The sequence below is a fragment of the Neolamprologus multifasciatus genome, chromosome 2 (genome assembly GCF_963576455.1).
Source record: "Neolamprologus multifasciatus chromosome 2, fNeoMul1.2, whole genome shotgun sequence".
Taxonomy (NCBI): Eukaryota; Metazoa; Chordata; class Actinopteri; order Cichliformes; family Cichlidae; genus Neolamprologus; species Neolamprologus multifasciatus.
Genome location: NC_140440.1, coordinates 26417010 through 26440669, shown reverse-complemented (window position 1 = coordinate 26440669; position 23660 = coordinate 26417010). Strand labels below are relative to the sequence as shown.

At 41.1% G+C, this 23660-nt stretch overlaps 2 protein-coding genes and 1 long non-coding RNA gene across 4 annotated transcripts in view; 1 reads left to right on the top strand and 2 right to left on the bottom strand.

Moving 5' to 3' along the window:
- LOC146524511 (uncharacterized) overlaps positions 1-23660 on the bottom strand; it is a 476239-nt gene that overhangs the window by 374957 nt on the left and 77622 nt on the right. The window lies entirely within an intron of this gene.
- Positions 75-19264, top strand: mapk9 (mitogen-activated protein kinase 9). Of its 2 annotated transcripts, none has more exons than XM_085180012.1 (12): positions 75-247; positions 5109-5255; positions 8598-8727; positions 9029-9087; positions 9414-9552; positions 9949-10114; positions 11915-11986; positions 14084-14266; positions 14540-14664; positions 14745-14808; positions 14962-15033; positions 16386-19264. In XM_085180012.1, exons 2-12 carry the CDS (start codon positions 5140-5142, stop codon positions 16520-16522), a joined length of 1263 nt encoding a protein of 420 aa, XP_085036138.1. In that variant the 5' UTR covers positions 75-247; positions 5109-5139; the 3' UTR covers positions 16523-19264. The 2 variants fall into 2 exon arrangements, with proteins under 2 accessions (XP_085036138.1, XP_085036131.1); XM_085180005.1 differs by lacking the exon at positions 11915-11986 and adding an exon at positions 13021-13092 and having other exon boundaries at positions 78-247.
- On the bottom strand, positions 18249-23542 carry LOC146524514 (uncharacterized). Its single transcript, XM_085180066.1, has 2 exons — positions 21855-23542; positions 18249-19564 (listed from the first exon to the last, which is right to left on the bottom strand). Exons 1-2 carry the CDS (start codon positions 22811-22813, stop codon positions 19327-19329), a joined length of 1197 nt encoding a protein of 398 aa, XP_085036192.1. The 5' UTR covers positions 22814-23542; the 3' UTR covers positions 18249-19326.

The window sequence follows — 23660 nt, the reverse complement described above, 5'->3', positions numbered from 1 at the left end:
ACTCTGCGTGATGACGTCACGCCTGTGCTGGGTCTCTGCTTGTTGTGGCGTTCCCTTCCTCCGCACCCGTCCGTCCGTGCTGCCGCTGGAGTTAGCTAGGAACTAAAGGAAGGTCTGTCAGTCGTGACAGCCGGGCCGACCGTCCTTTTCAACTTTTCCAAGCCCAGGTTGTGCCTGAGGAGCTCGGGGAGTGTTTTATCTATATTTTCGATGCATGGGAGTGCCCTGGGAGAGGCGAAGGGAGAAGGTAGGTCTCGCCGCAGCAGCTGCCTCCTGCTGCCCGTTCTCTAGTCCGCCGGAGCTTACAGTTCAGCCTGACTACCGCATTGCTGCCCACAGAATTGAAAAACAATGGTAGTGTAGGCCCTGCTAACTTCGTACCTTTACTGAGGTTTTGGGAAGTCAGATGTCGTTAATGCTGGTGTAACTTTAGCTGTGTAAACCGATGGTTTCTGACTGTGTTAAAGCACCGAGTGCCAACAGTGCTGCGGCCACGGTGTGTCATACCCGGGTGACTTCATACCTCACTGTGTGTGTGTGTGTGTGTGTGTGTGTGTGTGTGTGTGTGTGTGTGTGTGTTGTAGGGCAGGCGTGCGGCGCTATGAAATGCTAAAAATTCACGTCGTCTAGCTGTCAGTGCGTATACCTTACCCACAGAGCCTCGAAAACACACATGTAGTCCAAATTAATGACATTTGTGTAGGCCTGCTCACGAACCTTAACCACAGTCACCACAAGCGCAGGTGTAGATGCAATGAAAACTAGGGGGATTTTTTTTTCACAGCCCAAGCTAGGTTTTTCTGGCATGTCATTGGCAAGGCGAGCCCGTCAGTGATTCAGCCACTTTGTGCGCACTGAACTTTTTAGTGGGATCACATGGATGTTCAGAGTGTGTCCAAGTTTGCTGTGTTTTAATTTGCATCCTCCTTCTTCCCCGGGTGACTGCTCTCAAAGACTAATTTGGTGTGTCTAGTTCAGCAGCAGTAGACTCCCGTGTAGTTTTACTCATCCCTGCTGTGTTTTGTAACTCTGCTACATCAAGATGAGATGCTGAGGCTTCAGGCCATGCTAATCTGATCTCATAGCCAGCTCACTGACTCCCCATCTTAACTCCCAAGTCTAGGCCACGTCAGACCCCCAAGCCTGGACTAGACTGAACTGAACAGAACTGAACAGTCACTGCCACGAGCTAATGTTGAGGTCCATGATGCTTGTGTGAAGGTCACTTCTCTCATCAACTCTTTGATTATCATACCATTGCATAAATATGGATTAGTGTAATAAGTATCATCAGGTAAGAGAAAAGAGTAGTAACCCCCATCTTTTCATTCATATTCCAGATAACTGTATTCTTTACAGTTTATTTGAGTACATTTTCTCAGGCATAAAACTGTAACACTGTTTGCACTAAGAAAACATCCAGCTAAACTGGATATTCTATACTATTCTGATTCTGATAAACTATTGCTGCATAGAAAACAGAGTTTAAAAAATTAAATTAATAAGGCTTCCAGGCCTGAAAAGTGAAACCAACTGAGAAGTACCTTAAGCCTTTTCTTTTTTCTTTTTTTTTCAAATGGCTACGTGGGCTGGTGTTTTCCGCTGTTAACCAATAGTACACAGGAGGGTTTGTATAATAGGTAATATTCCCCAACTGGTTGATTATATTCTGCCTTGATTCATGGGAGTAAATATATATAACTGTGTGTAAGTGAGAATGTGTGAACAATGGCCACAAGGGCCCCGATACCAGTGTTTTCCGGGTCTGCAGAAGTTTACGGGAAAACAGACCTCAGGCTTGACCTCTGTAAACACTTTCCTGATGACATAATGAGCTCAGTCGCTCATATCTTCAATACAACATAAACTCCATTTAGTAAATTTTGGGTATTCTAATTTTCAGAAAGGAGGATCACACACGGTGTGCTTATTGAGCCTGCGGTGTCACTGTCAGACTCACCCCTCGCTTGTCACATCGTTTTTCAAAACACCAACCAGATATGACACGGTGAAAACACTCGGCTCGAGGCTTTCACCCTTACTAAGAGTAAACCTTGAAGTTCTTTTCTGAACTGAGCGGATTCTGTCATATTTCAGGCCTGCTTATAGAACAAAAGACTGAGTTTGCATCATTAGTGAGGTCATCGGGTTTATTGATATATACTGAGGTATTGAAACTCACCATTAAGGGTATGGATGAAGTCGTTAAATGCCGTCTTTATGTGGAAAAGAGTTAAAACAGGACTTCACAAACCAGTGGATGATGTCATAGTAGCTACGTCTGCCTTTAATTCAGTCTGAGGGGAAAAATGGAGACACTGTTGATGACCGTGTTCCCTGTAAGCTTTGAGATTAATAGGCAGTTTTGTAGTTAACATGGTTTAATCATCCTTTTTAAAATAATTATCAACCTAAAGTAGTGTTTTGTTTGTTTGTTTTCCCTGTAGTGATTGATAAAGTGTTTTAGCAGTTTATCTGCATTCACAGGATCAGCTGCATCAGTGTTGCCCTTAACCTTGGCTAGTAATGATTAATGGTATCATTCATAAGCAGTTTGTTCTGGGATGTCTCTTCCTTTTAGTGTACCCACAGTTGCTGAGGAATCTCTGGGGAACTTTATTCCACACGATCGATTTCCCTTTTGATTTTAAATAAATTCCTCAGAGCCTGCTGCCCAGAACTGTGGCAGGTGTCTGCCTATGTTTCTGTTTGGTTTTCTGAGCGGTATGTAGCTTTAATCAAACAGTTGTTCCCTGTCAGTGTTTGTGCTGAATCGACTTTAGAATGACCCAGTAGTTGTGACTAACCTGGCACCAGGTGACTGATGAAGCTACAGTGGCTTTCATTATGAGTAATGGTCTCCTCAGAGCATCCTTTAACTTGATGTGTGTGTGTTGCAAAAGCTGCACACCAGCTCTTATATGAAAAATATAAATATCTCAAAATGCTGCTGTTGTCAGTGAGGCTAAAATAGTCTTTTCTGTATTTTTTAGCAAAAGGTGTTTGTGTCCTGTGGCCTAAGATCTGTGCTTTTGAGACGTGGAGTACAGCTTTGGTATTAGCATGCTGTTTTGCCTGTACCTACATTTTACATGTATGTAAACAGAAAAGCTCAGCTTGCGTGTCAGTCACAGCAGTCATGAAAATATATATCTGTCAGGACCATCATTGGAGATATCTGTGAGGAGGCCGTAGGAGCGAGGCAATTGAGGGGGATGTTAGTAGCACAATAGGAAAAGGACAAAGCCAAAGAAGTTGTGAAAAACAAAAAGAATGAAGGAAGTAAAGGTCTTTGCAGTTTTTCCTTTGGGTGCAGTCATAGAGCCAGCTGGATTTATGTTTGAAAGAGAGGAGACAGGCAGAGGAAGAAAGTAACTGAGAAGGATTCATTTTTCATCTGACTAATGGCAAGGTTTCAGATCCGTACCTCCTACACGTGAAGGCTTTTTCCCAGTGTTTGTTCAAGGGCAAAAACCCCGGCCTACAAACAGGCAAATAAGTCATAACAAACCACAGTAGGAAATAAACAATCATATACAATGGCAAGCAGAGACGTGGACCGGTGCCATCAGTAAATGTCGCCTTATTTGTCGATAACAATGTTTGGCTGATATAGCTCTATACCAGTGCATACCAACCAGTAATATTATTTACACATAACTTTCTTTCTTCATCTCAAAATGGAAGTTAAAACTGCGAAGCGAACAATGAAAATCCACACACACATGTGCACTGGAGATTATTTAGGACATGTTTGAAAAATGTCCTTTAGTTTGAGAGTAAGAAACAATTACCAGTGGCTGTTATGCTTTATATGGCATGGAAAAGGCCCAGCTGAGGCATGTATAGGTTTTGAAGGAACTTAGTTTGATCTCCAGACAGTGATCTTTTACTGATGGCCTAGCTTAATGTGGCACTTACTGAGTGTGATGCAGCACAGTGGTATGTGACCCCTTCTTCCAGCTAATTTTGAAATGTATTCCTTGTATAAAACTCAGAATATGCATCACCTTCAGGTAAATGTATAATTGAAATAATTTGCACGCTAATTCTTGATTATTGGAGAATGAACTACAATCATTAGATTTTCTTTTGATTAATTTTTAAATAAATGTTTCCGTCTCCAATTGAACATTTAAACTAAAGACACACACTCTGATATCTGACAGCAGTTCTCTTTCTAATTCCTTATGTAGCTCTTTGCTTATTGCAGTGACTTTAGTTTTACAGGGTTTTTTTTTTTCTGGTCCATTTGATCATAAACATCCTTTATTTTTCTCGTCAGTACTTTGTGTCTGTGACCACGAAATCCAGTGATTGCTTGTCTCGCTGTTCCCGGTCAAAGGGAGGAAAAAAATGGGTCTCCTTTAAACTGATGACTGTTTTCTGAAGGAATGACAAACAGCCGTGACTGCTTGGTGTTGCGTAGCTACACGATTATGTGTTCTCGCCCACAGATGTATGCACATGCGCACATAAACTATTGCCAAGAAACACTTTCATATTTTGTTATAAACACTCAAACACATCGTGTAATTTATTAACACGTATGTGCTCATCCAGTGCTGATAGCTGAACGCACACTTGTAGTGAAGCTGGATGCAGTTCAAGAAATAATGAAGAGGCTCAAGCTAAATGCTGCCTGTGTGAGTGTGCGTGGTACTGGGAACTGTAAGCTGTTAGCTTTCTCTCTCCTCTGTTTTAACAAGCACACCAAACATTAAAGGCTCAGCTTTTAGCTCCAGCCTTATGCTGCTGTTATCATAAAACAATATTGGAGAAATGTAAGGTTATCAATTAATCAATGAAAGCATTTAAAGTTCCATGCAAATCAAGTCAAAGTTTATCTTGGATTAGATATTTTTTGGGCCCTAACACACAAGTTCATCTTTAGTTTTAGAAAAAAGTAACCCTTTTGGGAAGGGTTGTTCATGGTTTTTACCTCAATAAAATGCTACATTTAACTGAGCCTGTCTCTCATCTGTTAAGCTGTGCTGTGTGCTCCTCTCCAGCCCTTTTCACACACTTTGAAACGGAGAGCAGAGGAGAGCGTACATGAGATTAGAACATGGTGATATTCATCTGTTTTGTTTTCCTTTGTCCTGCAGACAGCGCTGGTGGTCCTGACTGTTCAGCAGGATGAGTGAGGCGGAGGGGCAGTTCTACAGTGTTCAGGTGGTGGACTCCACCTTCACTGTGCTCAAGCGCTACCAGCAGCTGCGGCCCATTGGCTCTGGCGCCCAAGGCATTGTTTGGTAAGTTTTTTTCAGTCTTTGATTGATTAAATGGGCACAGGTTAAAACTTTAGACTGCTTTGGGAAATCTACATTCTAACTTGCGTAGTAAACAAAAACTCCTTTTCCCCCTAGACTGTAAACTTCCATACCATTCAAGTTAACACGTAGTTACATTTCTCGGGAGGTGTAGGTTACGTAGAATATTGTGGCGTAGGATTAAAATGGAGTTTCGGTTACGGTGTAGATCTGACGCTGAAGTATAATTCACATGTTAGTGATTGTTGCTGAATCGGTTGAGCCCCTTTGGCGTCAGATGTTAGATAAGCTGGCTCATTATCAAGTGTCACAGCTTGCAGCGACTCTTAAATAGAGACACAGTTAATGTGATCAGTAGTGTCAGCTGTGTTTTTGCTTCCATCATGAGTGTAAATGTTGCTGGAAAAAGTACTATTATGTCAATATCATTGTTCCAAGCTGAAAATCTCACATTTGTTGGAGCTATTGATTAGAAATATTGGCACCCTTGACTTAATTCATTATTGGCTACATGATTATATCAAACGGAGCTTGAATTTAATTTTAGATACATTTCCCTGAATGTCAGACTTGCAGAGTACTGTGCAAAAGTCCTGAGCCATTATTTCTTTGTGTTTTGTTTCCAAGGAGCCAGATTTTCTGGTCGTTTTCCAAGTGTTCTTGAGCAATCATTCTCCAGGCTTTCTGAAGGTCTTCAAAGGTTTTTTTTCTTTTTGAGGCCAGTCCATGTACCTGACCATTTTCAGAAGCTTTGTATTTTTGTTTTGTTTTTTTGTTTGTTAAACCACTTACACCAGGGGTCGTCAACCTGCAGCTCCGCGTGATTTGGGAAAATAAACTGGAAGTATTTAGCTGAAGTGTATTTTATTTATGTTAGTTCTTTTTTAACTTGTAGTTCTAAATTGGAAGATTATTGTGATATTGAAATATGAAAATAAAATTATATTCTATTATTTTTTTCATCACTCAAAATAAGCGTCACACTCGTGGAAGCCGTTGTACCCGCCAAAACGCCGTGCATTTATCGAGACTTTCAACCCCAGGTAGGCCAATTATGGATCTTCGGATCCACATTATGTCAGCAGCTGTTCTCCACCGTGAATTCGATGATGGCAAAAATGATGATCACAATTATTTTCACTGAAATTGAGATTGCGATTATTTGATAATATTTATTTAACAATAACAATGTATTGAATAATGGCTTTAAAGATTGTCAAAAAAATAATATAAAATAGTGTGCAAATACTGATAACAGTGCAAATGTTAGCAATATAAAAATAAATGAAAAATGTAAACATTAATGTTTAGTGAACTTCAAAATACTGCATAATATTTATGCATACAAATAACCAAACATTAAGACAAGCTGTTTAGCCACACAATGCACAATTGCATCAAACTGACATTGAGGTATGTCAACTAAAGTTGCTGCTCCTTCATTGTTTGATCGTATGTCACTTTGTGAGCGGCCTTCAAATGATTGAATGAATTTGTAGTGTTGCTCTGTGGTGCAGCTACGACACCGTAGCAAGTTTACGCACTTGCTACGCGAACCCATAATGTTTCCACACCATTGAAGTCATTTTACCTCTCTTTTCAACCAATGGCATTCATTCTTCAGCAGCCATTATCCTCCTCTCCAAATAACTTCTGCTTTGCTTTCCGAGCTTCCCTTGGGTCCTCTTAATTGTTGTGACGCGTGTTCAAAACGCAGAAAGGTGCACTTGATTTGCCACACGGAGCAGCGCGAGAGTAAAGCACGAGGGAGGTGCTAATAGGGCTCAGTCATTTTTAATGATCGTTGAAAGCCCAGATTGTAATTTCGATTAAAATTCGATTAATTGAGCAGCCCTACCATGAACTATGTTTAAAAACAAACACCGCTCACGCCTCACAGATGACAGCTTACAGTCCTCCATAAAGATGAAAGTGACTTCGTACAGCCCCGATTTGCAGACGCTGTGTGCAGAGGTTCAGGAGCAGAAGTCCCATTGTAAACATACCACGGCAGAACCGACGATGTTTGCATGAACATGCTTTTCAGCACCTCTTTATAGGCCACTTTTCACACACGGTTGCTGTACGCATACAGCCAGCTGTAGCTTTTCAGCTCACAGCCCGACACATACCAACACAACAGCACAGATAGCACAGACGTCAAGGCGGCGAGGCGTGATTGCGGTGCGTCCGCCTCCCCTGCAGCACACATTAACCAGGTAAAATACATATTTTACATATACATATCTTATGGGATGATTCAGTGTGGATCACTTAAGTTAGGTGTACAAAACAGACATATTAGCAAAGAACCAATGTAATATAATGTGTATCTTTAGGCACTTTGTTAGACAGAAATACAATTTATTCAGATTTCCTTAGTTGAGTCAATGGAAAATGACATCCAAAGAACAGCTTTGAATCTACTTAAAGAAGCCTGGAGAACTATTCCTGAAGACTACGTGACTCAGAGAGCTCAGGCTGTGTAGACGTTTAAAGATGTTCAAACTTGTTGGAATTATATAAATTCTCCCTTTCCCTCATATACTGTATTTAAATGTGTTTTTGTACATGTTTCAGTAAATCACTGCCCCCATTCAGTTCGGGTTCAGGTTGCTTTATGGGTACAGACCCATGGGTAGATTTGGTCTGCAGTCGTGAGTCATCCATCCCCACACCTGTTTTATGTTCTATTAATTTGCATTGTTGTGTTATACTTTTATTTCTTAGGTTTTATTATGAAGCACTTTGTGATTTCTGTCTGTGAAAAGTGCTATATAAATACATTTTACTGAGAGTTAAACTGCTGTGGTTTAGGTGACCTGAAGCTAAATAATTTCCATTTTTCTCAATGATATGGTTTTTATAGCCCTGATAATGTTTCAGAGCCCCATTAACTTGAGATCTGTCTTTGGCAAGATTAACCACCTTGAATATTCTCTGAAGTCTCTGCGAGCTAACCCTAACCCAAGGCTGTAATGCAGGCATTAGGTACAAGAGCTAAACTGTATTAACATTTATTACAGTGAAGGCTTTACAAAACATTACATTTAAATGAATATCACTACCCCTAAGGGCTCCTATCAGGGTTTTAGACTGAAGTCATCTTTGAAGAGCTGATTACTTTCCTCTGCGCAGCCCCAATCATGTTTAAAGTAGGGTCGTAAGAAATTATATTTTTATTTTTACTATTTTTAAAACGTGAATGAAACTGAATGTGTAACTAGGAATTGTTGAATAAACTGTTTTCTCTGGGATGCATTTAGTTTCTTCTTTGATAACATTTGTCTCTGTCTTTTTTCTCTTTGATGAAATTTGTTGCAGCTCTGCTCTAGATACAGTCCTCAGTATACCAGTGGCAGTGAAAAAGCTGTGTCGGCCCTTTCAGAACCAGACCCACGCTAAGCGCGCCTACAGGGAGCTGGTGCTGCTCAAATGTGTCAACCACAAAAATGTAAATCTTCTTTTTCGACCTGCAATAAAATGTGTTGAATATTTGATAAAGGTTAAACCGAATTGTGGCAGAAAAATGTTAAAGTTTAGAATTTCCATCTTCTCCTGTGTTGGACAATATTTCTAATATTAAGAGGTAGCCAGAACATATGTAATATAAATTTAAGTTAAAGTCATCTCCTTGGACTAAATATAACATTTCTGGTTTGGGGTAACAGAAGCCCTGCTGTGCCTTTAGTTGGGCCTCTCCAGTAGGTAGGAGAGCGACAGAGTAGAGTAACGGCTTGTCTCTCTGCTTGCAGATCATCCGTCTGATCAATGTATTCACTCCTCAGAAGTCCCTGGAGGAATTTCAGGATCTGTGAGTGGCACTCAAGTGTTTTTTGGCTGCTTTGGTTTTCTCTCACATGCAAAGATTTAAGCTGAAGTATTTTGCGTCTTTTTTCATTTAACAAACATCCTCTTATTTACTTTCCAACGTTCTCTAATCCTCTGCGTTGCTTTCATTCGCTCTCTGGTTTCTATTTTTCACGCTTTGCTTTTGTCACATTTCCTTTATCTGCTTTCTTACTTTGTCTTCTTTCTGATTGTTTTTTAAATTCCTGTTATTTTGTTTCTTTTCTTTGCACTTGTAGCTCTCGCACAGTAGCACACAAACACAGTTTGCACTTGTTCCCCTCCTCTCAGGTATCTGGTGATGGAGCTAATGGATGCCAGCCTATGCCAGGTGATCCATATGGACCTAGACCACGAGAGGATGTCCTACCTGCTATACCAGATCCTTTGTGGAATCAGGCACCTGCACTCTGCTGGCATAATCCACAGGGTAAGTGCAAGCAGTAAATGTGTTGCTGGCTTAAAGAGTCAGTCTGAAAACACAGTAACTTAATACTTAAATAGCGCTTAAAAGTGTAACGTTTCCCATGTTGTGCCTGTAACCTGACAGCTCTTTAATATTTATTAATACATGAAAAAAATTGCATTTATTTAAACTTTTGCTTGTTTTGTGTATTTTAGCATTAGCCAATGAGTATATCTTTGATTCTGAAATAATATTATTCATTTTGTATTTAGATAATTCTTCCAAAGTTAACTTTTATAAAGTGGTTAAAATGGTTGTATTACGTTTCCATCTGCTTGTTCTATATTAAACAAATAGGTCAACTTTAAGATTGTTGTGCCTGTTTTCCTAAAGATTTATCAATTTTTTTCCCCCCTTCAGGATCTGAAGCCCAGTAACATTGTGGTTAAGTCAGATTGCACACTAAAGATCTTAGACTTTGGCTTAGCTAGGACAGCCTGCACTAATTTCATGATGACCCCGTACGTGGTGACCAGATATTACCGTGCCCCGGAGGTCATTCTCGGCATGAAGTACAAGGAAAATGGTGAGTACAAACCAACACCAGCCTTAAAAACATATCTTTTAAACACTACTTGGTCAACATGTAACACTGCTCTCTTTCAGAATAATTATTTTCTAATAATCTGTTTAACGTGACTTTATGTAGCGTGTCTAAAAATCATTTAACACATCAGGACTTATCAATACAAGCTGCTCCCTGGAGCTCTTCATGTTCTTGAAAAGCCAGGTTTTTTAAACTTTATGATTAATTGATGTTGTTCATTATTGTTTTTTTCTTTCAAATACTCCCAAAAAACCCCCAAACAACAACACTCACTGACCACTTTATTAGATGCACCTTGCTGGTACTTGGTTGGTCTCCCTTCTACCTTCAGAACTGGGAAATTCCCAGCAGATCAGCAGCCCCAAAACCACGCCACCTTCAGAGTCGCTTAAATTGCCTTTCTTCTAGGGCCGGTTATCATCACTGATTTCTAGGATCGATTCGAATCCGATTCACAATTCGATTCGATTCATTCGATTTGAATCGGGGAAATTTTGCCTCAGACAGTCAGAAATATTATAATTCTGATCACTTATCAGTACATATATACTATATTTTTATATCTATAAAAAGAAAGCTGACACTTGTGAGACTTTATCAAAGGTGTAAACATCACAGCAGATTCCTTTGTGTCAAAGTAACTGAGGATAAAACACAGAAAAACATGAAGGCGGTTTTCCTGGTCTGGGTTTTTATAGCAGATGACCTTAAATATATTGTGCAGTAGATCAAAAATGAAGCAGAGCAGAGAAGTTACTGAGGTTTGATTAGAGACACAACTAAGCATTTTGCAATTTTGCTTAATTTTAAAAAGTTTAAATTTGTTTAGTATTGAACAGCAGAAATTAGGCTTTCTTGTTGTAAGTAAGTAAAAAAAAAAAAAAAAAAAAAACAGCGACCGACACCGTAGACTGGTGGGTAATAACTAGGGGTGGGTTTTGATTATCAATTTAGAGAGAGGGAGAGAGAGCTCTACATGAAGTGTGATTTTTATTGTGGTGGAAGCAAAACAGCAAAAGTAAGAGGAAATTTGTGACGATGTTTATGTGAAGCGTAGTTTGGATCGTCTTTGGCTGCTGGTTCAGTTAATATTGTTTGGAGAGAGATAAAAGCTGCAGCTTCAGAATCGAGCGCAAAAAGCACGTAAACACAAAGCGCCCGCCGACGCTTAAAATCAGTGAGCTGTCGGCTTTTAGCCCCGACGGCGTGTCCATGTCCGTGCCGTCGGGTGAGAAAGACGACATCTCACTGATTCGGATGCGTCGGGTCTGCGTTTTGTCTTTACATCTTTGTGCAGAATCCGTGTACCTGCTCTCATTTACTGTTTTAGCTGTTTGGTGGTTGTAGAAATTTTGTGAGGTTTAACCTGAGATTCTGGCATTTCGGGCAAAATAAATTTATATTTAGAAATCAATTCAGGATTTTAATGAATCAATATCACGTTATCCAAGCCAGAATCGATTTTAATCGATAAATCGATAATCAAAACCCAGCCCTACTTTCTTCCCTATTCTGAATCTCACTATGATCTACAGCAGGTCATCTTGAGCATGTCTGCATGACTAAATTGAGTTTCTGTCATGTGACTGGCTGATTGGGTATCTGCATTAGTGACCAGTTGAACAGGTGTGCCTAATAAAGTGAAAGGTGAGTGTATATGGTTCTCATGTACAAAGTGGAAACATTAATGGTGATTTTGACTCGTCATAGTAAGTTTGACTCTTGATACATTAACATGATGTTAACAAATATGTTTACTATACCACCACTCTGCTGCAGTGGACCTGTGGTCAGTTGGCTGCATAATGGCTGAAATGATTTCTCACAAAGTCCTCTTTCCTGGAAAGGACTGTATCCTTTCTTGTTCGTCTCACACAACAGTTGGTTGCTCTGTCTGGAGCCAGGAGACACTGAGACATTTTTGTTTATTAAAGGCAAGAATTGTTTATTTAGTTGTATAAAACACATCTGGAGGGGGGGAATCAAAGCAATAGTTAAGTTAATATTCTGAGAAGTGTATACTCTGTGTAGAGCCGTGTAGTTGTCAGTATAGCCATTGCAGTCAGAGATGGAAACCTGACCCATGATATTATTTATCTGCTAAACAGACAGGTTATCTCAATCTTTTCTGACCTGGGTTAATTACAGGGTGGAGCATGAAATATGACTCATCATATTGGGGTAGGTTTGCAAAATGGAAGTAGTCCTTGAACTGCTCTTCAAAGAATGTAGCTAATCTGTGAGACCAATCATAAATAGGAGTGAAACCTGCCAAGAGTTTACATTTATGTAATGGCTGAGTGGACTTGGAGTAGATTCTCTGGAGATATTTTCAGAGAGAGAACTTTTAATTTTTAGTGATGCTGAATTTCAGGGAAAAAGAGGAGCTGATGGGTATTTGCCCCTGACGACCACTGACAAGCAAGCAGTCGACTTGGAGAGTAAGAGAGAGAAACGAAATACAGCCTGTCCTGCTAAGTGCGTGCAATTACACACATGAAAAATGAGGGAGAGAGCAACAGCTGTGCAAACTGATAAGCCAGGCTGTGGAGAAAGGCGTGGAAAGCTGAGACTGACTCCGGAGCGAGAGAAAGAAAAGCCTGAAGATGGCTATGATGAAAGCCTCAGGCCGCGACTCTGCTGGCAGATGCACCAAAACCGATGAGAGCTCGTGTTTCGCATTTTAAATGTTTTTCATTCAAATTTGAATCCATAGAGCATGATTTTCATCATTCTGTGTGTCACTTTATGTTACTATGCATTCAGTGTGGATTGTATTATCTAGTTGATGTTTTCTGGTCACTTTTAATTTAATATCTCTTCTGTGTGGTTATGTGTGTGTGTTTGTGTGCATCTGTGCGTGCTTGTGCGTTTTCTGTTCCCAGTGGACATCTGGTCAGTGGGGTGTATCATGGGAGAGATGGTAAAGGGCAGCGTCATCTTCCAGGGCACTGATCGTATCCTTCGCAGCTCTCATCGTCTCCGTGCCAGTTGTTGTCCCTCCTCCTGCATCGTCATTCACTCTCTATCAAATATTTCTAGTCTTGTGGGTCTCCCGGCACAGTCGCGTCTTCTCAGCTGTTGAATTTACGATTTACAAAACACTCGGGCTGAGTTTAAACTTAAAGTTTTGTGTTTTCTCTGCAGAATCTAACTCATTATACACTGATAGGAAATATTTATTTTACAGATCACAACCCACTGATAATTTAGAGAAGTTTTTACTCCTAATACATCCATTATAGGTCAGGCTCTAATTCCCGTTTCTCTTCAATAAATATTAATCTCTCTTGTTACATATGTAAGCTGCCTCTTAGCTCCCAGCTTCCCCTTTGCATTCACACCCGACTAGCTGGGAATGGATGCTGGGCACAAGTGTGAGTCGGTGATAGATTGCTTCCCATCCTTTGAAGTAATTGCCTTGTGCAGAAGTAAGTCAACAGACCATACACATCTGTATTTTTAGCCATGCTAAGATGGTTCTTCAGATTGTAATACTGCTCTGTTCACTTAACAGAGTGGCTAAATTAACCTAAACTGAAATTGGCCAATATCCACCTGATGGATTGGGACAGATACCCATTGTTCCCAGATTAGGGACTTTTTATATGTTGCCATGATGTGGTTACATCTGTAGCTTTTCAGTATGAATTATTGCTTTTGTAGTTATTTGACAGTAAAATGACTCAAAAAAATGACATTTCTTTAGAGCACAAATTCTTGTTAATCTGAGTGTGAATGGTAATAATTGGTAATCCTGTAAGGTCAAAATTTTCATCTCTCCTATGCTTTGGTGAATTAAGGCTTACCTTTGCTAGCTTTCATACAAAATTATTTTGTGTACATGTCGGATCTATTCTGTACCTTTTCATCTGTTCTTTTCACTTGCTTACATGTGCACAGGCCCATCAATTTACTGGAGATTTCCATAACAAGTGTGTTTTCTAGACATCGACCAGTGGAATAAGGTGATTGAGATTCTGGGCACACCCAGTCTAGAGTTTATGAACCGACTGATGGAGACTGTGAGGAACTATGTGATGAACAAGCCACAGTATCCTGGCGTCAGCTTTGCCGAGCTTTTCCCAGACTGGGCCTTCCCTTCTGAGTCAGAACATGACAAATTGAAGAGTAAGAATTTTTGATACTCTCTTTATGTAGAGTGTTATTTTTAGTATCCAATGATACTCCTGTACTGCATAGATTTAGTAAAACTCTGCGGTGTAATGGTGTCGTTTAAGAGGTCACATCATTAAATAAAACGGAACAAATCTTGACATTGACAGACATGTTGGCCAAACACCATCAGGGACAGTATTCAATTGTCAAAAAGAATGCTTAAATTTAATGATGTCGTAAGCCTGTTTCCATAGTAATCCTGCCCTTCCTGTGTTGTCATAACAGCAAGTCAAGCACGGGACTTGCTTTCCAAAATGCTAGTCATTGATCCCGAGTGCCGCATATCTGTAGAAGAAGCTCTTAATCACCCCTACATTCACGTGTGGTATGACCCGGCAGAGGCCGACGCGGTGAGCAAGCTGTTCCCCTCAATTTGTGGTAAACGTCATCAGTGCTGCGGCTGTGTGTGACATTTCCTTTTGTTTCACAGCCTCCTCCACAGATTTCTGACAAGCAGTTGGAAGAGAGAGAGCACACTATTGAGCAGTGGAAAGGTGGGATACACTGACCTCTAGAGAAGCAAACCAGCAGTGCACCATACCGAGCAACTGCTGTTCTACTGTTGCTGTAATCTGCTTTTGTGTTGAACGTGCATGCATGAGTGTGGTCACCACTGAAAGCCATTAACCTGTTCTGTTTCTCCGCAGAACTTATTTATGAAGAGGTGATTGACTGGGAGGAGAGGAACAAGAATGGTCTAATGAAAGAAGATTGCTCAGGTACAAAGTTTTCCTCTATCAGCCCAAAATTTCTAGCATAAGCCCAAAGCTGCAGCCTCACTGGACTTGTCACTGTTTGAAAAACACTTCACACTGACAGCTTCACCAAAACAAACACTCACTTTGATGTTCACAAGGCGCAAAAGGATCCTAGAACAGCGTGTGCATGTATGTGTATATATTTTTGTTTTAGTTTTTTTTGGTTCACACACACAGATGTCAGTATGCAGCAGTGGAAACAGTAGTTGTCCCTAAATATTGTCTTTCAGTACAATACTCTTAAAACAACTACAGTATCTTAATGCCGTACTGTAGCTAAGGAGTCTGCTGGCATTCTCATAGGCCACAAGACGGGTATCCTTAAATGTGCCATTGTGGACACATGCACTCTGTTAGGTATACCTTGGTGGTACGTTGTCGGACTGCCTTTTTGTCTTCAGAACTGTCCTTAATCGTTCGTTGCATAAATTCAACAAGATGCTGGAAACATTTCTCAGGAATTGTGGTGCATATTGCTTTGATAGCGTCACACGGTTCCTGCAGATTTGTCGGCTGCATGTCCATGATGTGAGTCTCCCATTCCACCACATCCCGAAGATGCTCTCCTGGATTGCGATCTGGCCCATTTGTGTATACCGTTTGAATGCAGTGAACTTGCTGTCATGTTCAAGAAAGCAGCTCGAGATTATTAGCAGAAGAAGCTAGTATAAGAGGGATACACTGGACATGGTCAGCAAGAGTCCTCAAGTAGCCTGTGATGTTTAAATAATGCCTAATTGGTACTAAGGTGCCCAACGTGTGCCAAGAATATATGCTAGAGACTATTACATCACCAGTAGTAGCCTGACCTGTTGATGCAAGGCAGGATGCTTTCATGTTGTCGATGACAAATTCTGACCCTACCATCTAAATGTCACATTTTTCAAACCTGTGGTGAGCCCATGTTAATTGTAGCCTCAGTTGCTGCTTGCTGGATATTTCTTATTTTTCAAACCATTCTCTGTAAACCTTGGAGATGGTTGTGTAGGTCAGTAGTTTCTGAAACACTCAGACTACTCTGGCACCAATGACAATGCCACATTCAAAGTTACTTAAATCATTTTTCTTTCCCATTCTGATTCTCCGTTTGAACTTCAGCAGGTTGTCTTGAGCATGTCTGCATGCCTAAATGCACTGAGTTGCTGTCATGTGACTGGCTGATTAGGTATTTGCATTATCAGTTTAACAGGTATACCTAATAGAGCGGCTGTGAGTGGATGTTCCAGTAACAATGTACTAGGAAGTGTAAATGTTGTTGCCATATGCAGCTAAATTTCTGGTTCTGTCTGTTGTTTTTGTGTGTAATGTGTCAGATGTGGTGTCAGGTTCGGCCTCCCAGTCCTCTTCAGCCAACGATATCTCGTCCATGTCCACAGAGCAAACCCTGGCCTCAGACACAGACAGCAGCAGCATCGACACATTGACAGGACCTCTGGACGAGAATCACTGAACACAGACATTTTCCACACATCTCTCTCTCCGTCTGCCTGCCTTCCATCTCCAGTTTTTGCTCTCCAAACATCAGTAGCCCTTTTCAGACATGGAATATGCAACATTGGTGAAGTCAGCAATCTGTTAAAGTGACAGCATAATCTTTCAGACATCGGTCAGTGTTACATCAGTGTTTTCATGGATTCAAACCAACAAACATGACATGCCTGAATATTGTCAGCATTGCCTTTAGTTAAGCGTAAACGCACTCATGAGCGCGTTGTTCTCAAACAGGGGTACTCTGTGTGTGCGTGCGTGCGTGCGTGCGTGCGTGCGTGCGTGCGTGCGTGCGTGCGTGCGTGCGTGTGTGTGTGCTGCTGAGAAAAGCCTTCCCACACAGGCTCCAAAACAAATCTCTCTCTTCATGAGTGGGAATAATGAAAATGAGGAATGTTTTAATCTTATTGCAAACCAAGTTTATGAGCTAAAATGTTAATATGCACATATTTTACTGTTTAGGGCGTTCTCTTGTGAGCTGAGCAACTCACAAAGACTCGTTCGCGGCACACCTTTTGGTGTGTGACCTCAATTTGTCACACACAGCCGCAGCACTGATGAAGTTTACGACAAATTGAGGGGAACAGCTTGCTCACCGTTACCGTTAATGTCCTGCATGCTCTTAGTCTTGTGCCGTGCTGGAAGTGTTACGTAACTGTTACGAGGTCTGACCCAGGAGATTTGCCATCACAGGTTTGAATACATCAAGCAGACGTGTTCAGACACCGTCAGGAGAGGGTACATGTCTGAAAGGGGCTTAACAGCCATCATCATCCTTTCTTTTCTTTGTTTTTTAACTCCACATACACTTGTTCTGTCCCTTTATGTCTTTAGTTTTTCTCTTTAGTCTCAATGGACAGGTTTATTTTTCTAATTTGTTACCCGCTGTGTCGTTGGAACTGCTGCCTGCAGGTAAAAGATACCTGTGCTCTCTGTTTTCTCCATTGTTTTACTTGATCACCTGCCTATATGCGGTGTATGCATCCATATTGATTTGCCAGTAGTAGGTGGGGGAGTCGTTTGTTTTTGTATGCCTGTATTTTAAAAGTTTTATTTTTTTAGCGAGTCGAGACCAGAGGTCATCGTCATGAAATCGGGGCAGGCAAGCATCCCACTGCGACCTGCTCTAGTGCATGTTACGCCACAAAGAACAAAAGCTTACCATAAACTGATGGCATCAATCATGATCAAACAAAGTATTGCAGATCTCTACAGCGGTGCGTTCTGCACAGTGTTTTTGTTTTTAATTGAATAATTAATTGGCTTGAGTGATGTTGGTTTTAAGCTTTTCCCCCTGACAGCGAGGGGAAGCTGTGATTGCAGTGTTACTGTTTATTTCCCGATACAATGTACTGTATGTAAAGATGTCACTCATAGTGGCTGTAGACCCTTTCATTACAAATAGATAGGATGTGCTTGTTTGGTTAAGAAATTCAACATGTCTGTGGAGCTACATATATCTATATCTATATATATTGCAATCACCCTTATTTGACTTACGGTACTGACTATCAGTGTGTACATCAAAAAAAAAAAATCGTAATCCTGTACATCCGGAAGAGGCAAAACAAGATACTTGTATTTATTTTTGTGTGTTCTTGCAGAGTGTTGCACACAACCACAGTGACGCCCGTGGGAATTAAGCCTCTTGTCAAAACATTTCATTGACAAACGTGTGGACTGCTCCCTTTTGTCTTTTTTTCTCTTTTTTTTTTTAAACCATTCCATTAGTGCTGGAAAAGTTACACAATGAATCATGAAATCAGACGACACGTTTTAACCTGCATGAAGGCTTCACACCTGTAAGAAATTGTAGTTCTTGCTATACAAAGAAATGCATTCAAGTGCGTTCTTTCACTCACAGTACGTTTCCGTTCTTAGTTCAGAAAGCTTTTAGAGTTAGGGAGCTGTTGTAGTTTTACGAGGGTTTGTTTTTTGTTGTTGTTGTTGTTTTGGGGTTTTTTGGCCTTAAATGTGTGTTTTATGTTTTATGAGAACATGCTGTGCAGCACTCGTCCTTATTTTTCTCCTTTGAATAATCTGACGCAGCTGTTCAGGTTTTTTAAAAGTTCCCAGAGAGAAAGCAGACATGCTGTGGTTTAAGCGTGGGTGAGACTGTGGAGTCCTGAGTTCAACTGAAGATTGAAAGTCAAAGATAAACCTTGAAAATGGACTGTGCAGATACTGCGTCGCCCCCCCCCCCCCCTTTGTTCTTCTTTTTTTTACTTTTTTTTTCCATAACTGATTGCACATGTGATGGACACGCAGAAAGAAGACGCTACGGAGTCACCGAGAACTTATGCACTATGTTGTACACAACCATGACCTTATTCTTTCAGTCATGCCTTAAATGACCTGAGGAGTGGCCATCCAAATCTTAGCAGATAAGGACTGAGCATCACGTTGCTCAAGTTATCTCATGTGTTTACTATGTTTTTAAAAGAAAATACTCCATTCTATACACTGTACATCTCGGTTTGTTCCTCCTTTTATTTCCAGAGATGTCCTCTGTGATTGCAATGACCACAATATTACCTTTTGGCCAACATCTTTTGCCCATACTCAGCTAATAAAGTGGACATCAGTGAATATTTTTCTTTCTTTGATGCTGTTTTGTGCAATTCTCAGATTCTTCATGACGAAATGACTGTACATTGCTTTATTAGTGACATAGTGATAAAAGACCCTCGTTAGAGTGTAATGACCAGCTCATCTTGTGCATTTATTTCCTACTCTTTGCACTCACTGCTCGTATCATAAGCTTTCTCAAAAGCTCTTCACAATGTGTTCTGTTTTCTTTTCCTCGTTGTTGAGCTCTCCAAAGATGTCGAAAAACTGCTCCATCTCCCTCTGCATCGTGGTGTTGTGTGCTTCCGCGGCAGCTCGTGCCCGTTCAGATTCCACGATCTTCGCCTGCACAACCTTGTACCAGTGCCGCTGCTGTGCGAGATTTGTTTTCAGATGAACTACCTCCATCTGTAGCTCTTCATTTCTCTGCTCCAGACTGATGACGTGAGGAGGAAAAGAGAAGCAATATTAAAGTTACAAAGGATAAGAATAGGGTGAAGGTTACAAATTTATTTTTAATTTATTTAAAAATGACAGGATGGATTACTGGATTGTTCCTTATATCAACAGCATCATTGCAGTCCTGTGTAAAAGTGCACACATTTTAATATCCAAGGTAACCTGAGTGAATCTAAAAAACAGTTTTTAAATGATTTCCTTTAAGGGGAAAAACACTATCCAAACCTACTTGACCTTGTATGAAAAAGTAATACTGCCAGCTTATTAAATCATGACTTAACTATGATTAACCACACTTTCTGGGAAGCCCAATTCAGTTTCACAAAGCACCTCCAGGCCTCATTGTTACCATATGTGTTAAACTAAGCAGTCACTTAAATAGAATCTGACAAACTGAAGTAGGCTAACTTGTTTCAAACAGTAACACATTTATTTAAAAAAAAAAAAAAAGCCCAGCAAGAAAGAATTACAAAGCTGTTTTTGTGGCTTTGGGACTAGTGAACAACAGAGAGAGCCTTTATCCACAAATGGAGAAAACATGGAACAGTGATGGCTGACCTACCAAAGTTACTCCAAGAGTGCCTCTGCGACATCTAAAGAACGGCAGGCACCACCTGCCTCCGTTAAAGTCAGAGTTCATGATTCAGCAATAAGAAAGAAACTGGGTAAAAATGGCCTCTATTGTAGAGTTCCAAGGAGAAACCCACTGCTGATCAGAAAGAAAACAAAGGCTTGTTTCACATTTGAAAAAACAAAACAAAAAACATCTTGATGTTTTGTGAAAATTTTCTGCAAGGTTTGCATCCTGTTACATCTGGCAAAAAAAACGACAGCATTTCATAAAAGGAACGTCATATCGACAGTCATACACGGTGGTGGTAGTGTCATGGTCTGGGTCTGTTTTGCTGCTTCAGCATCTGGAGGACTTGCTGTAATTATTGAAAATCCTGAAGGAGAATGTCCGGCCATCCGTTCACACTTGGGTTATGCAGCGTGATGATGAGCCAAAATGAATGAAGGTAGTGAAGTGGCCTAATCAAAGTCCAGTTCTAAATCCAACTCGGATGCTTTGGCATGGCTTCAAACAGGCTGTCCATGCCTGAAAACCCTCCAGTGTGGCTGAATTAAAACAACTCTACAAAGAGGTGTGGATCAGAGTCCTCCACAGTGAAAGGCTCATTGCCAATTATTCCAAATGCTTAATTACAGTTCTTGCTCCAAAGGGTGGCACAACCAGTTATTAGGTTTAGGGAGCAATTGATCTTTCTTTTTTCTTTTTTCTTTTTACACAATTTTGGATAGCTTTCCCTCCCTTAATTAATAAAATGGTTATTTTAAAACTGCATTTTGTGTTTACCCTGGTTATTTTCATCTAATATTAAAATTTGTCTGATGCTCTGAAACACGCAACTGTGACTAATATGCAAAAAAAAAAAAGAAATCAAGAAGGGGGTAAATCACAGCACTGTCTCATTGGAAAGTCTGAACAGATAGTTCAAAAGCTTCGTGTGCAGAGTTAAATCTGTCTTTTGTTACTTTTCGTACCATCCTTATTGAGCTAAAAGGATTGTCATCTCCACTACTACCAATGCATTACCTTACTCTGAGTGTTGGTCTATCTATATCAGTAATAAATGAGGTATGTGTTGTGTCTAGGTCAGCAGCATGGCCCCTTAAATTAGCTCTCTTTCCACTGTCATGAGCTGGTCTATATGTCATGCACACGTGCTGTGCTTCTTTTTTTTTTTTTTCTTTTTTTTTTTTTTGCTGGCTAACTAGATGGCAACAAAAAAGCAGGTTTCTTCTTATTTTGCCACAAACATAGATGCACATCCATTTCCAGACTAAAAAACCCAAATCCCAACTTCGGTTATCCAAATTGCAGTTTCGTGTGTATACAAGCAGCATTTCCATCATAGCACATCATGAGGAGATCCGTGGGAAACTATGACAAAATTGAATCAGCTCTCACTGATCTGTGAACTAAACAGGATGTAGGGTGAAGCTTGGAGTCAACTGAGGGACCACACCAGCACAGCTGAGTGGACACACGTGCACACTTTCTTTGCCTGGGAACATTGTGTTACCCTTCACTGAAAATACACCACAGGGTGGAAAATTCATTTTTCAAGTCATTGAGCTGTAAGTGGATGCTAATATTAAAGCCAAAAGTATCACCACGTTACATTTTAAGACACTTCATATTGTTTCACATGGCATAATTAATCTTTGTTGGGGATTTATAAATAGAAACAAGTTGAAGTTACCTGATTATCCGTGCTTCATATTCCTCTCTCTGCTTCATTATCTGGTGCTGCAGGCTGGTGAGGAGGCTGCGTAAAGCACTGGCAGAGGGGTCTGCCAGGGGTAATGGAGGGGGCACTCTGGGAGACGATGTCTGTTTTGGCTGTTTGACATCAGCCGGAGGCCACAGCGGTGGGTCGTGACACTTGGTTTGACGCATCTGAGCGGAATTTTGTGTAAGATGTTGAGGAAGCGATGTAGGGAGGTGGTGATGCTGCATCAGGTCCCCTTCTGTTAATCTACAGGATCCTGAGTCCAGCTCTAGCTCCGGTTCATGCTCCTCGTCTTGGTCTGGTTTCTGGTCCTGGTTGCTAGAACATCTATTACTGAGCATTTTTTCAGTCACACAGTCGTCCTCCATCAATCCTTGGATTTGTTTGGATGCTACAGCTTTGTGCATCTGCTCCTGCAAGTGTTCCTGGAAACTTGTTTCTGTGTCAAAGTCTTGGAGGCTGTTGGATGTTTCAGCATCAGGGAGATTATCATACAGAGACAGAGCGCTCCGATGATCCTCACTTTGTGATGGGCTTGGGCTTTGGTTCACATGAACTCCCCAGCTACACCCCTGTTCTCCTCCTCTGTCTCCTCCTCTTGCTGTGTTTATGCCTCTGCTTAGCTCTGCTTCCCAGGCCTGTCTTCCCAGGCCTTCTTTACAGTTGCAGTAGCTGTGAGCTGGCCAAATGCCAGGCCTTCTTCCCCCACCGACCACTGTCTGAACCTCAGCCACAGCTGGGGCCAGACCAGGCAGTGGGCTCTGGGTGCCTGGGAGTCTGGTTACAGCAGGGCACACAACTCCACTCTCCATTTCCTTCTCCCTGGCTCTCTCTCGCTGGCCAAAAGGTGGGCAGTTGTCGTACGGGTGATCCGTGGAGCAGGAGCTGGCTGTGGTGGGGGTATCAGTGGGAAGGCAGTGCAGCTCCATGATCCAAGCAGGCACATGGGGGTGCTGAGAGAGTTAGATAACTGCCCTCCCCTTTTAAGTCTGCTGTAATTTGGGATTAAAGGCTTGGATTGTGGATTTGTGAAGCGTGGTATGGAGCCTCCTCTGTGCCAAGTGCTGATGTGTCGCAGGGAGAGGAAGGTGCAGGAGCCCTACTCCCCTTTGGCTGGCTCTCTTTGACCGAGTAGCCAGTGTGGTCTGTGCATGTGTGTGTGTGTGTGTGTGTGTGTGTGTGTGTGTGTGTGTGTGTGTCTTTAAGCAAGACTGACATCAGCTGTTACTTTAGCACAGCTTCTGGGGGAGGGAAGAGGGTGTAATATAGTCCGGACCATTCCTGAAGACTGTCACAGATAACTGGGACCACAGAAATAGATGATGGCCATGGGCACAAAGTGTGAAACACTCTATGAAAGCTGTAATCGCCACACAATCTTTGTGCATTTAAAAAATATATAAACCACGAGGTTGAAATTTACTGGAATTACTTTTAATGCACTCATTCTGCATCACTACAAGTCCTAACCAGGCGCTTGTACTGCAAGCAAAAGCTCACAGCATGAACTCCTGAGGAGTTCATTAGTGAATAAAAAACCACAAGGTGGCGCTACAGACAAGCTTTTTAACAGAGTGTTTTTCTGTCAGTGGGTGGCGTACCCTTGAGATCACTCAGGATATTATTTAGTAAGCTCTTAGATGCATGTGATTTAATTAGCTCCTCAAATAAACTCTTATTGTTATTCAGTTTCTTTTGTTGCCTCTCATGCACCTTCATTCACCTGAATATTACAAAAGTGGTCAAACGTTTAGTCTATAGGTGAATAGTCCTGAT

Bases quoted from the DNA above. Each gene is read 5' to 3' on its own strand.
- mapk9 (XM_085180012.1), top strand. From the start codon at position 5,140: ATGAGTGAGGCGGAGGGGCAGTTCTACAGTGTTCAGGTGGTGGACTCC. The intron at 9,553-9,948 runs GTAAGTGCAAGC...TCCCCCCTTCAG, and splicing joins CTGCTGGCATAATCCACAGG to GATCTGAAGCCCAGTAACAT. The intron at 14,267-14,539 runs GTAAGAATTTTT...TTGTCATAACAG, and splicing joins AGAACATGACAAATTGAAGA to CAAGTCAAGCACGGGACTTG.
- LOC146524514 (XM_085180066.1), bottom strand. From the start codon at position 22,813: ATGGAGCTGCACTGCCTTCCCACTGATACCCCCACCACAGCCAGCTCC. The intron at 19,565-21,854 runs GTAACTTCAACT...TCACGTCATCAG, and splicing joins TATGAAGCACGGATAATCAG to TCTGGAGCAGAGAAATGAAG.